General features: G+C 43.6%; 1 protein-coding gene across 1 annotated transcript in view; it reads left to right on the top strand.

The window, feature by feature from the left end:
* Positions 1-11212, top strand: part of LOC137538083 (transmembrane protein 272-like) — a 74288-nt gene extending 63076 nt beyond the window's left edge. Inside the window, exon 6 of the mRNA XM_068260080.1 lies at positions 10084-11212. Coding sequence (XP_068116181.1) covers positions 10084-10161 — 78 coding nt within the window. The 3' untranslated portion in view covers positions 10162-11212. The remainder of the gene's footprint in view (positions 1-10083) is intronic.
* The last annotated feature ends 1922 nt before the right edge of the window (positions 11213-13134 follow it).

The raw sequence follows: 13134 nt of genomic DNA on the forward strand, positions 1-13134 counted from the left end.
CCAGCTGTTTAAGACTGCCTCCAGTATCTTGGCGAGAATTCTCAATGTGCCATGGATCAGCACAGAGCTTGTCCAGCATAGTCATGGAGACTGAAACGACCAGGGCAGATTTATAACTGGATAGGTGGAAAAATTATTCTCCACTGTACCCTCTGCTTAGTGCAAGAATGTATGTGACAGTCAACCAGTGTAGTTAGATCAAAGGGGTAAGCGGTGCCCAGGAGTGTATAAAACTGAGTTATAAACAAAAAAGAAAAGGGGGAGGTAGCTTGCCTTAATAATGACAAATTCATATATATATATATATATATATATATATATATATATATATATATATATACTGTAAATATAAGGAATTTTTAATAAGCACAGGCAACACGTTTTGTGGGTCAATGCCCACTTTCTCAGGCCAAATAAGGTGCACCTGGCTTTTGAAACCCTGTGGCACTTTGGCCTGAGGAAGTGGGCAGAGACTGACGAAATGCGTTGCTTGTGCTTATTAAAAAAAGGATATATTTGTCGTTATTGAGGTAAGCCACTGTTGTTTCTGTGTTTTGTCTTGCAATGCTCACCCTTCCACACAGGAAGTTAGGAACAGTTAAGACTGCTGCAAAATAATATTTTTGGATACCCAGCACTAAACCACTTGCCTGTTTAGGTCTCTATATCATTTGTTTCCTAATTGTGGGGGTTTTCCTTTCCAGATACCTATAGGTGTGAATGACATTTGGGCTTTCATCAGGACGGTGTATAGGATATGAACAGGTAGCGTTAGGAAAAGGTGTAAAAGTCATGGCATCTCATTCATTTTAATAATTGAGATTCTACCATCCAAGAGAAATGAGAGAGATTCAATCTCTTAAGCTCAGAGTTTCATGATTTTTTTTTAACTACTTGCCGACTGCCTGCGGCGGCAGTTCCAGGACTGCCTAACACCGATCGGCGTAAAGTCCTGGGTCGGGGATTTGCAGGAGATGGAGCGCCCCGATGCACGTGCATCTCCATTTGGATAACGGTGCTCCGCTCCGCCATCAGTCTCCCAGCAGCGATCGCCACTAGCAGACTATTAGATGGCGAAACCGCCATCTTTTAGTCTGTACAGCGCTGCGCTGTACTGAGGACGGCCGGGTGACATGGCTGTCCCCCGGGTGGCAAGACAGCGATCCCAAAATAGTTCCACTAAGGGCCCTGACCCACCAAATAGCATTTTGCGAGTCATTTTATTTTTTTAAAAATGCCCTCATTAACTTACATTAAAATCGCTGCCAAATTGCCGCAATTGCGATTAGTTTAAAAATCATGATTGCGTCAATATAGGCGTTTTTAAAAAAAAACGAAAACTACCCACATCGCTATTTGGTGTCTCAGGGCCCTAAGACCTATTCAGTAATAAGCAGAAGTCTAACCATCTGTGGAGTAGGGCTTGGCAGCAAGCTGTGTTCTGCTACAGTGATATTCTCCCATTCTGGTTCATGTGGTCTGACAGTAAAAGGCATCCCTCTGTAGACTTGCAGACTGCACGACTCCACTGATTCTCTGTATCAGTCTATAATTATTCATGTCCTAATTGATACAGAAAAGCCTCTAAGAACATTCCCTGCTCCTGCATTGTGTTTCTTTTCTTTTCTGATGTGCCGTCCGGCACAGTATATCAGCACCACTGGTTTAAGTAGTAGGACAGGGTGGCTCCTCCTATTGGCTGCTTATTCCTTTAACAGAATATTCAATAATTACCAACAGCTCCAGGCTGGTCTTAAAATACCTAACAGGTCACTTTTTTTCTGAATGCTTTAAAGAGAAACTCCAATCAAGAATTTAACTTTATCCCAATCAGTAGCTGATACCCTCTTTTACATGAGAAATATATTGCATTTCACAAACAGACCATCAGGGGGCGCTGTATGACTGATTTTGTGCTGAAACCCCTCCCACAAGAAGCTCTGTGGACCGCGGTACTCCTGGCAGTTTGCCACAATGTAACAAGCTTCACAGACAGGAAATAGCTGCTTACAGCTGTCTCTAACTGCCAAACCAGCTAGAAGTAACTACTAAACCTGCCCACAGTAAAAATGTCACCATGTAATAAATGTCAGAATGTGAATAAGGGATTTAAAAGATTTTACAATGGGCAAGCACTGACTAAATCATTTATACATAATTATTGTAAAAATGAAGCACTTTTTTATTACATTATTTTCACTGGAGTTCCTCTTTCAGGGCTTGTTTCCACTGTTGCGACGCGATTTCGGCCGCATTCCGACGCTTGTAAAAACGCATGCGGATGCGTTTCCACATGCGTTTTTACCCGCGATTTCGCATGCGATTTCGCATGGCAGGGTGCCATGCGAAATTAACCATGACACTGCCAGGGCTAAATAAAATTGAAAAAGGTGCGAAATCGCACGCGAAATCGCGGGTAAAAACGCATGTAACAAACGCATGCGTTTTTACTATTAAATACATTAGCGGCGATTCGCACGGATTCCCGACGCAGGCGAAATCGTTGGCTCTTTTGTGCGTTTTTTTCACGCTGAAAAAAACGCACCTCAAAAACGCTACAGTGGAAACAGGCCCATCCACTTGTATTACATGTGCGGATCTGCATGCGTTGGACGCATGCAGATTCGCGATAGTGGAAACGAGCCCTAAAGGGATGCTTAAGCCATGAATAAAAAAATCAGTTTTACTCACCTGTGGATTCTACCAGCCCCCTGCAGCCTTCCCGTGCCTTCGCAGTCACTCACGGATCCTCTTTTGCTCCGCCGCCAGCGGACGCTATTGTGGACGGGAATGTAAAGGAGACATGTGGCCAGACCAACAGTAAGCCTGTCTGCGAAAACAAAACTAGCTGGCGGCGGCGGACAGGAGGATCCTTGAGTGACTGCGAAGGCACAGGACTGTTGTTAGAAGCCCCAAGTGAGTACATTTTTCTTTTCCATGCGATATCAACCTTAGTGAATTGAAATTTGACTGTGTTCGGTAAAATCGCCTGCTTTCTGCATTACCGAATGAGTGGGTTCTCAGTCTGTCAGTGGTGGCGGTGAGGTGAGAGGTTACAGAACAGTCATGGTAGAGTCCGGAAGCAAATTATGGGGGGGCTTCTATGTGTGACTAGTACAAGTATACATGCACTAAAAGTGTTGGCAATTGGCAATGGGGGATCGGAGGACAGCGCAGGAATCCTCTATATAGGATCCAGAGGCTTCCCTCTTCATAGGTAAGTTAGTATTTTTGTACCCGAGTTTCACTTTGGGTATACTTTTTAACAGAGTCAGCATGAAACATATACAGTGGTTTGCAAAAGTATTTGGCCCCCGTGAAGTTTTCCTCATTTTGTCATATTACTGCCACAAACATGAATCAATTTTATTGGAATTCCACGTGAAAGACCAATGCAGAGTGGTGTACACATGAGAAGTGGAACGAATATCATACATGATTCCAAACATTTTTTTTTACAAATAAATAACTGCAAAGTGGGGTGTGCGTAATTATTCAGCCCCTTTTGGTCTGAGTGCAGTCAGTTGCCCATAGACATTGCCTGATGAGTGCTAATGACTAAATAGAGTGCACCTATGTGTAATCTAATGTCAGTACAAATACTGCTCTGTGAGGGCCTCAGAGGTTGTCTAATAGAATATTGGGAGCAACAACACCATGAAGTCCAAAGAACACACCAGACAGGTCAGGGATAAAGTTATTGAGGAATTGAATGCAGGCTTAGGCTACAAAAATATTTCCAAAGCCTTGAACATCCCACGGAGCACTGTTCAAGTGATCATTCGGAAATGGAAGGAGTATGGCACAACTGTAAACCTACCAAGACAAGGCCGTCCACCTAAACTCACAGGCCGAACAAGGAGAGCGCTGATCAGAAATGCAGTCAAGAGGCCCATGGTGACTCTGGACGAGCTGCAGAGATCTACAGCTAAGGTGGGAGACTCTGTCCATAGGACAACTATTAGTCATGCACTGTACAAAGTTGGCCTTTATGGAAGAGTGACAAGAAGAAAGCCATCGTTAACAGAAAAGCATAAGAAGTCCCGTTTGCAGTTTGCCACAAGCCATGTGGGGGACACAGCAACCATGTGGAAGAAGGTGCTCTGGTCAGATGAGACCAAAATGGAACTGTTTGGCCAAAATACAAAACGCTATGTGTGGCGGAACACTAACACTACACATCACTCTGAACACACCATCCCCACTGTCAAATATGGTGGTGGCAGCATCATGCTCTGGGGGTGCTTCTCTTCAGCAGGGACAGGGAAGCTGGTCAGATTTGATAGGAAGATGGATGGAGCCAAATACAGGGCAATCCTGGAAGAAAACCTCTTGGAGACTGCAAAAGACTTGAGACTGGGGCGGAGGTTCACCTTCCAGCAGGACAATGACCCTAAACATAAAGCCAGGGCAACAATGGAATGGATACCCCCCTACACCAGCACCATAATACGTTCTGTTAGACACCCTCTCAACAGATTGTCTCCACCCTCACCTTTTAGATTGTAAGCCTCTGGCAGGGCCCTCCTCCCTAGTGTTTCCAGCTTGATTATGCAATCTTACTGTGAATCACCCCTCTTGTGTATTAAAACAGTCTCTATTTTGACCTGACACTGTACTGTTATGAAATCATTTGCATGATCTTGTTTTGTTGCGAGTTTCCTCTATGTCTTGTTAACCCATTTATCTATTGTGCAGCGCTGCGTAATATGTGGGCGCTTTATAAATACAATAAGTAATAATAATAATAATGTTTGTGGCAGTGATATGAAAAAATGTGGAAAACTTCAAGGGGGCCGAAAACTTTTGCAAACCACTGTAACAGGAGATCAAGTGGCCCCTATCACAAACTGGTTCCTATGCTCTATTGGCACCGTGGATTGGGTGTTGCCATGCCCATGGCCTTATGGGATAGTCTGCTAAATGTTTCCAGTAAATATCACTGTAAAGGTGCCCATTAACGGTACCATTTTTCACTAAATGCAATCTTTCAATTCGATTTGAACGACCCTAACTAATTGGGAAGGCAATTATCAATTGTTCACATTTACTGAAAGATTCTTTCTTCAAATGCGATCATAAAATCCAACTTTCGGATCGGTTTACCTTCTTAGAAATTTACCAAAGAATCGTTCACTATCGATTGCCTTTATAAATGGCAAATTTTCTATACAATTTGATCCTAAAAATCGCATCAAAAGATCGCATTTGGTGAAATTGTACCGTTAATGGGCACCTTTACTCTGTTTAGTCCAAACTGAACAACAGATATTTGTGATGAATATGACTGTTAACTGAATCTGCAATGCAGCGGTACAGATAGGTGAGACAGCTTGATTACAGCAGTTTATTGGGTGATCATGTGACAGGAAGTGGTAACGGGGGATCTCTGTACATGAAAATTCAGTTGAGAACTCTTCTTGACACTGTCCTCTCCCTTGTGGTAGAACTCCTAACCCAGACTTGTACGATATTACGTTAGCACATATATTTGGGTTTGTCTGGGTGGATCAGGGGAGATAAAGGTACCTCAGGGCACTATCTGCCACGGAGTTTGTATGTTCTCCCTGTGGTCTGTGTGGGTTTCCTCCGGGTACTCTGATTTCCTCCCACATCCCAAAAACCTACAGATGAGTTAAATGACTTCCCCTTAAAGAGAATCTGTACTGTTAAAATCGCACAAAAGTAAACATACCAGTGCCTTAGGGGACATCTCCTATTACTCTCTGTCACAATTTCGCCGCTCCTCGCCGCATTAAAAGTGGTTAAAAACAGTTTTAAAAAGTTTACAAACAAACAAAATGGCCACCAAAACAGGAAGTAGGTTGATGTACAGTATGTCCACACATAGAAAATACATTCATACACAAGCAGGCTGTATACACCCTTCCTTTTGAATCTCAAGAGATCATTTGTGTGTTTCTTTCCCCCTGTTCTCATGCACTGAAGTTTCAGGCTGCTTGTTTCTTCCTGCAAACAGCTTTGCCCTTGTCTGTAATTCTATAGTATGTGAAAGCCCAGCCAGCTCAGAGAACGATTTATCCAGCTTGTAAAAGATAAGAGAGAAGAGAGAAGCTTACCTAATCTAAATAATACACAGGCAGTGTGCAGAGAGGGGCCTGGAGGGGGGAGATGCATCACAGAATCACAACACTGAAGAACTTGGCAGCCTTCCAGACACAGGCTGACAAGTCTGACAAGAGAGAGTTAAGTTGATTTATTACAGAGATGGTGATAGTAGAAAGTGCTGCAGGAAGCCAGAACACATTAGAATAGCTTTTTGAACTTGTAGGATGATAAAAAACTGGAATGCAATTTTTGTTACGGAGTCTCTTTAAAGAACCTGTAATGAGAAAACGTTCCCCTGGGGGTTACTCACCTTGGGTGGGGAAAGCCTTTAGATCCTATCGAGGCTTCCCCCGTCCTCCTGTGTCCCACGGCGGTCTCGCTGTGCCCCTCCAAACAGCGGTGATTTAAATATTTACCTTCCCGCCTCCAGCGCAGGCACAGTATCGTCTCTCCACTCGTATATAGGCGGAAAAAATCGAACGCTGTTGGGCCGCTCTACTGCGCAGACGCAAGTTTCCTGCACCTGCATAGTAGAGCGGACCTGACAGAGATCGGCTATTTCCGTGCTGGGTGCACGCGCCGCACTTGAAAAGCCAGAGACTAATATCTACGTTCTTGGAACGAGAACAATAGTCCTGTGGGTCATAGAAATACTGCCGCTATCGCGATTTCTGGTTAAGCTCATCTCTTTCACGACTGGATAGAGAAATCATATTTCATTTTCATAAGGACTTCTGTTTACAGCCATAACAATACACAGTGTCCCTCACATCTAACAGATGAGATATGAGCAGAGTTGGACTGGGTCCCCGATAGGATCCTACACTGGGTCCCGCTCCTTCCCTCCTGTTGAGGCTCGAAGGACGCAGGGATGGGGGCTTGCCTCTTATCCTCCCTCTTTTTACTAAGGCTACTCTTTTATTCCCCTATTGCAGAGTGGAGGAGGCGAGTGTCTATCTTATACTGCCTGCTGCACTCAACTCTGCATGTGGGTAGGGGGAATACATGGGGGGACCACTGACTAGACAATAGGGAAATGTATGGGCGATGGAGGGGGTCTACTAGACACAAAGGAAATGTATGGGGGAGGGAGAGGGTCCACTAAAAAACATAGAAATGTATGAGGGAGGTAGGGGGTCCACTAGACACCAGGGAAATGTATTAGGAAGAAGGTCCACTAGACACCAGGAAAATTTATGATGGGGAGAGGGGATCTCCTAGACACCAGGAAAATGTATGGGTGGGAGGAGGTCCACTGTACACCAGGAAAATGTATGGGGGAGGGAGGGGATCTACCAAACACCAGGAAAATGTATAAGGGAGGAAGGGGATCCACCAGACACCAGAAACATGTATGGAGGAGGGAGGGGTTACACTAGACACCAGGAAAATGTATGGAAGGGGGTCCACCAGACACCAGGAAAATGTATAAGGGAGGGAGGGGATCCACCAGACAAATGTATGGGGGAGGGAGGGGTTCCACTAGACACCAGGGAAATGTATGGAAGGGGTTCCACCAGACACTAGGAAAATGTATGGGGAGGGATGCATGAAGATACTGTATCAAGTATATAAATGCTTCCCAACAAATGATCTTGTGGACACGGTCACCTCCTCAGTTGGAGATGGGGACCCCTTTAACTCACCATATCTGTGCAGTGGTATAGGCACAAAGTTCACTGCAACAAGCTTATAGGATCAATCTTCATATCCATACTCACTCTGCCCAGTGCTATACAGACATCACTGAAGTGTTTTTGAAAATGTAATTGGAATGGGCCAATCGTTTTCTGTCTGCACATTAATGAACATAGGCATTTGAGGATGTAGGCACTAAAGGTTGTATTGCAGTTAATATAACCTTTGATAACATATTGTTAGCTGAAATGAGGGTAGTAGAGCTATCTGCCAGTGGTGAGAGCATGGCACATATTGCAATTGCAGCTCCCATCTCCCATAGGATTGAACACAATGGTTGTTGTAAATATTTTTCATCAGATTATTATTTAGTATTTGTAAAGAGCTGTGGAACATGATAGATATAGAGTATATAAAGTCTTGTCACACACTGTTCCTCAGAGAAGCTCCCAATCATAAGTATGGCAAATTTTAGGGGAAAGCCAATTAACTTATCTGTATGTTTTTGGGAAGTGGGAGGAAATGGGAGGAAACCCACCCAATCATGGAGAGAACATACCAACTCCTATGTTGCCCTGGCTGGGATTCAAACCGGGGACCCAGCGCTGCAAGGCAAGAGCGCTAACCACTACGCCACCATGCTGGCTCATGCCATCTTTCGACGCACTATTTCTGATTGAAAGTAATCACATGGTTGATTGTTCCCATTAACGGGTCGATTAGGGCATTTTCTGTCTTCCGATTAATTTGGATTGATAAAATTTCCGTTCCAATTGACCATAGAATTGAGTTATATAGATTTGTGCCTCACACTGTGCAGTTTTCTGTACAATAAGATCATAACAAATTGTGCTGAATAATCGCATCTAATGAAAAGATTGTACTGTTAATGGGCACCTTCAGAAGAAACTAAAGCCAAAAGCTCAGCATGGCAGCCAGGCAACCGGCATTGTTTTATGAGGGAATGCAGATGGCAGCCTCCGTATTCCTCAGGTTCCCTTTAAAGCACCCAAGAATGTGATGGGCAGCAATCTAATGACACTCCTTGCATTGTAAAATCTACACTGACCACTAATCCCTACCGACTAGGGATACAGTGAGGGCTCGTTCACACTACGGGTGTTTTTGCACTTTTTTCAAGCGCAGGCGATTTTCAAAATCGCCCTCAAAATGCTTGTGCAATGATTCCCTATGAGAGAGTTCACATCTGAGCGATGGGTTTCCGATCCGCTCAGCGAAGTGGTGCCTGTACCATTTTTGAGGCGATTTTGGCCCAATGGAAGGTATAGGAAAAATGCAAAACGCTCAGAAATTGCTTTGTGCAGCGATTGCGTTCACATTTTTAAGAATTAATACATTGTATTTATTCTTTTCCGGGTCAAAGAGTTCACTTCCTGACTTGCATCAGGGAGTGAAAAAACGCAATCGCTCAGCAAAAGCGCTTATTAAAAGAGCTTCACAAAAATCACAGCGCTGGGAGGAGAAAGAAAAAAAATCGCCCACAAAATTGAAAATCGCTGGCGTCAGCCATTTCGATTTTAGATGTGTACAGGCCTAATTGTGATGAAATCTTCACTGCAACCACTTGCCGACCTTCTATCATCTGGTAATTCAATATTTTATTCAGTTGGGTTCCCAACCCCAAGTAAGCATCTACTGCTGGTAAAAAAAAAAAACCATTGTGTTCTGTCTTTGGCTGAGTACCAGCAATTAAAGTGTACCCAGGATGGTTTTATTTGCGGTATTTATACTTACCTGGGCCTTCCTCCAGACCCATAACGTACGTGGGGTCCCTCGCTGTCCACTTTGGCCGCTCCGTTCTGTTGTAATCCTTCCCGATAATCTGGCCAGAGGCGGCCAGTCATGCACTTGTACATGCGCGACCTGGCCCCACGCATACTCCCAGCCACGCCTCAATGCCTGGGAACATTCTGCGCCTGCGTAGTACTACAGCACAGAAGCAGAATGCTCCCAGCTGCGGGAGCATGACGGGGGTGCACAGGCGGCCAAGCCAGATCACTGGGAAGGATTACAAGAGAATGGAGTGGACGGTGAGGGACCCTACGCACCTCATGGGTCTGGAGGAAGCCCCAGGTAAGTATAAATACAGCAGTTAAAACCATCTCAGATTTCCTTTAGCTGCCTCCTTCATGATATAAGCACCCCCCCCCCCCCACACACACACACACACACACACACACATACTAATAAAGAAAGGCTGATAACTATTTTACCAGGATCGGGAGTCCGACTATATTCAGTCCTCTGATACTTTTCCAAGATGGTCACCATAGTGAACGGTTTTGTTGTAACACTGTATCTAACCTCTTGATGTTTTCTATACTAATTATATATATTTGCTTTTATGTTTTTTAGTCTGCCAGAGACCCTGAAGAGGCTCAGCCCAAGCTAATTGCTGGCTACAGAATCGCTGGAAACCAAACCAATGTATAAGGGCTGGTGCACACCGAGCGGCTTTTTGGGCGTTTTCAGATCCGCTTGCGGCTGCGGATCTGCTTGGTCAATGTATCTCAATGGGGTGGTGCACACCAGAGCGGCAGGCGTTTTGCAGAAACGAAAAATGCCTGGGTGAGGCATTTTTTGGATTTCGGATGCGTTTCTGCCTCAATGTTAAGTATAGGAAAAACGCAAACCGCTCTGAAAAACGGCACTTCAGAGCGGTTTTGCAGGCGTTTTTGTTACAGAAGCTGTTCAGTAACAGCTTTACTGTAACAATATATGAAATCTACTATACTGAAAACCGCAGCAGCAATCCGCAAAACGCTAGCAAAACGCCTCATAAAAATAAAAAAAAGCGTTTAAAAATCTGCTAGCATTTTGCGGATCTGCTAGCGGGTTTTGGTGTGCACCAGCTCTAAGAGCGTATATTGTCCACGCATTTATATTTATTAACGATCAGTAGGAAAAAGCCTTACTATGGAGGTTTCTAGCAGAAGAAAAATACACTATTAGGCCTAGTGCACACCGGAGCGTTTCCGCTGCTGTTTGCGATCTGCTTGCGGGTGCGGATCCGCTAGGGTAATGTATTTCAATGGGCTGGTGCACACCAGAGCGGGAGGCGTTTTGCAGAAACGCATACTCCCGGGCTGCTGCAGATTTTGGATTGCGGATGCGTTTCTGCCTCAATGTTAAGTATAGGAAAACCGCAAACCGCTCTGAAAAACGGCACTTCAGAGCGGTTTGCCAGGCGTTTTTTGTTACAGTAGCTGTTCAGTAACAGCTTTACTGTAACAATACATGAAATCTACTATACCAAAACCGCTACACAAAACCGCAAAACGCTAGCTGAAACGCTACAGAAAAAGAAGAAAAAGCGTTTCAAAATCTGCTAGCATTTTGCGGATCTGCTAGCGGTTTTTGGTGTGCACCGGCCCTATAAGGATATACGTGCAAAAGAGGTTTTTATTTTTTCACTCTTAGCAACAGAAATGGGCACTGTAAAAATAAATACAATTGTTTATCCTTACAAAGGTCTAATCCAAAACCAGTGGTGTGATTTTTTGCACATAATAAATTAGTTTAGTCTTTCTTATTTTTTTTTCCTAATTTTTTTTGTTTATAAATGAATAACTGGCTGGGAGTTAGGGGACTGCTATTGTAAATGTTAGAATACAGTATTCATTATTATTATTATTATTGATTTAAAGGACCACTATCGCAAAAATTTTAACATTTCAAATGCATGTAACACAAACAAATAAGAAGTATGTTTCTTACAGAGTAAAATGAGCTGTAAATTACTTTTCTCCTATGTTGCTGTCACTTACAGTAGGTAGTGGAAATCTGACAGAACCGACAGTTTTGGACTAGTCCATCTCTTCATGGGGGATTCTCAGCAAGGCTTTTATTCTTTATAAAGATATTCCCTAAAAAGCATTTATATAATAATGCTGAAACGTAAAAATGAAGGAAATAGGGGGTTTGGGAGGGCATATGTCACAGATCACAAACATTCATAATAAAGTGAAAAAGTACAAAATTTATTAATGTAATCAAGCAATGTTAGTTTAAAAAAAGCACCAGTATGTACTGCCAACAGGCCTCATACGACAACCATCCATGCATCCAATCATACCACTACCTAAGATCACCTAATGTGATCAGGAATCCCAAAGCAACCTGCCAAGAATCAATTGTATAATAACAATCAGCAAGCCAGTATGGATTAGTAAAGCAGGGTGGATCAGTGTGTCCAGCAAGGCCAAGGAGAGTTAGTGCAGCAGCTGCCAGCAGGCAGTTCAATCGGATATTGTAGCAAGCATTTGTGCATCAAATGAAAGTTGCAGCCAGCTCAATATAAGCAGAGGGCACACAGCAAAAAGCCATACTATACCCAATCCTGATGTGGTAAACGGAGTCCAGTTAGCTCCTTGTGGTAGCCAGGTCTCTCAACCCCATGTCCGAGAGCCCAAAGCTGGGGGAGTGACCTGTGATTGTGCAAAGTTGTCCGATGCTGGAATAGACGGCTATGAGACGAGAGCACATATAATAATGCTGGCCAGCCTCCCTGCTCACCATACACTTCTTTGGCAGTTGGATAGAGCAACTGCCATTCACTAAGTGCTTTTAAAAATAAACAAAGCCCAGAGAATCCCCCATGAGGAGATGGGCTACTCCAAAACCTGTCAGTTCTGTCAGCTTTCTACTACCTACTGTAAGTGACAGCAACATAGGAGAAAAGTAATGTATGGCTCATTTTACTCTGGGAGAAATGTAATTCTTATTTGTATGTGTTTATATGTATTTTAAACTTTACAATTTTCACGATGGTGGTCCTTTAATTAACAAACATGGGGTACAAAATAATACAGGCAATGGTATATGCCAGAGGTGCCCACACTTTCTCAGCTTGTGAGCTTTACAAAAATAGCAAGTCCCAATAATCTACCTATGTACAATTTTAGGAGCACACTTATATACAGAATGGAAAATGTAGTGAGGACGGGATCTACCAAGGAGTCCTTTGCGATCTACCGGTAGATCGCGATCTACCTAATGGGCACACCTGGGATATGCCAATATACGAAATACAGAGTAGGTACAAAATACAGAATCAGTACAAAGTACAAAATTGGTAATAAGTGGCATAATATGAATACAAGTGTAACAAAGCATAAAAGGGCGAGAGTCCTGCCCTTGCAAGCTTACAATCTAAAAGAATAGCGGTGAAACAAGAGGAGGAGTAGTATAATATTCATACCTAGAGGATGTGTTTTTTAGGCTATCTGGTAGGAAGTACAACTTGGCCAGAGGTCAACAGGTGAACTGGCCTAAGGAAGAGCGTATGCTTGATGGAAAAAGTAAGTTTTGACAGCAGGTTTAAAAATATCAAAGGTTGGGGAGCGACGGATGTGTTGTGGCAGAGGATTCCAGAGGAGGGGTGAAGCGTGTGCGCGTACATGTGCA

The sequence above is a fragment of the Hyperolius riggenbachi genome, chromosome 11 (assembly GCF_040937935.1).
Source record: "Hyperolius riggenbachi isolate aHypRig1 chromosome 11, aHypRig1.pri, whole genome shotgun sequence".
Classification (NCBI taxonomy): Eukaryota; Metazoa; Chordata; class Amphibia; order Anura; family Hyperoliidae; genus Hyperolius; species Hyperolius riggenbachi.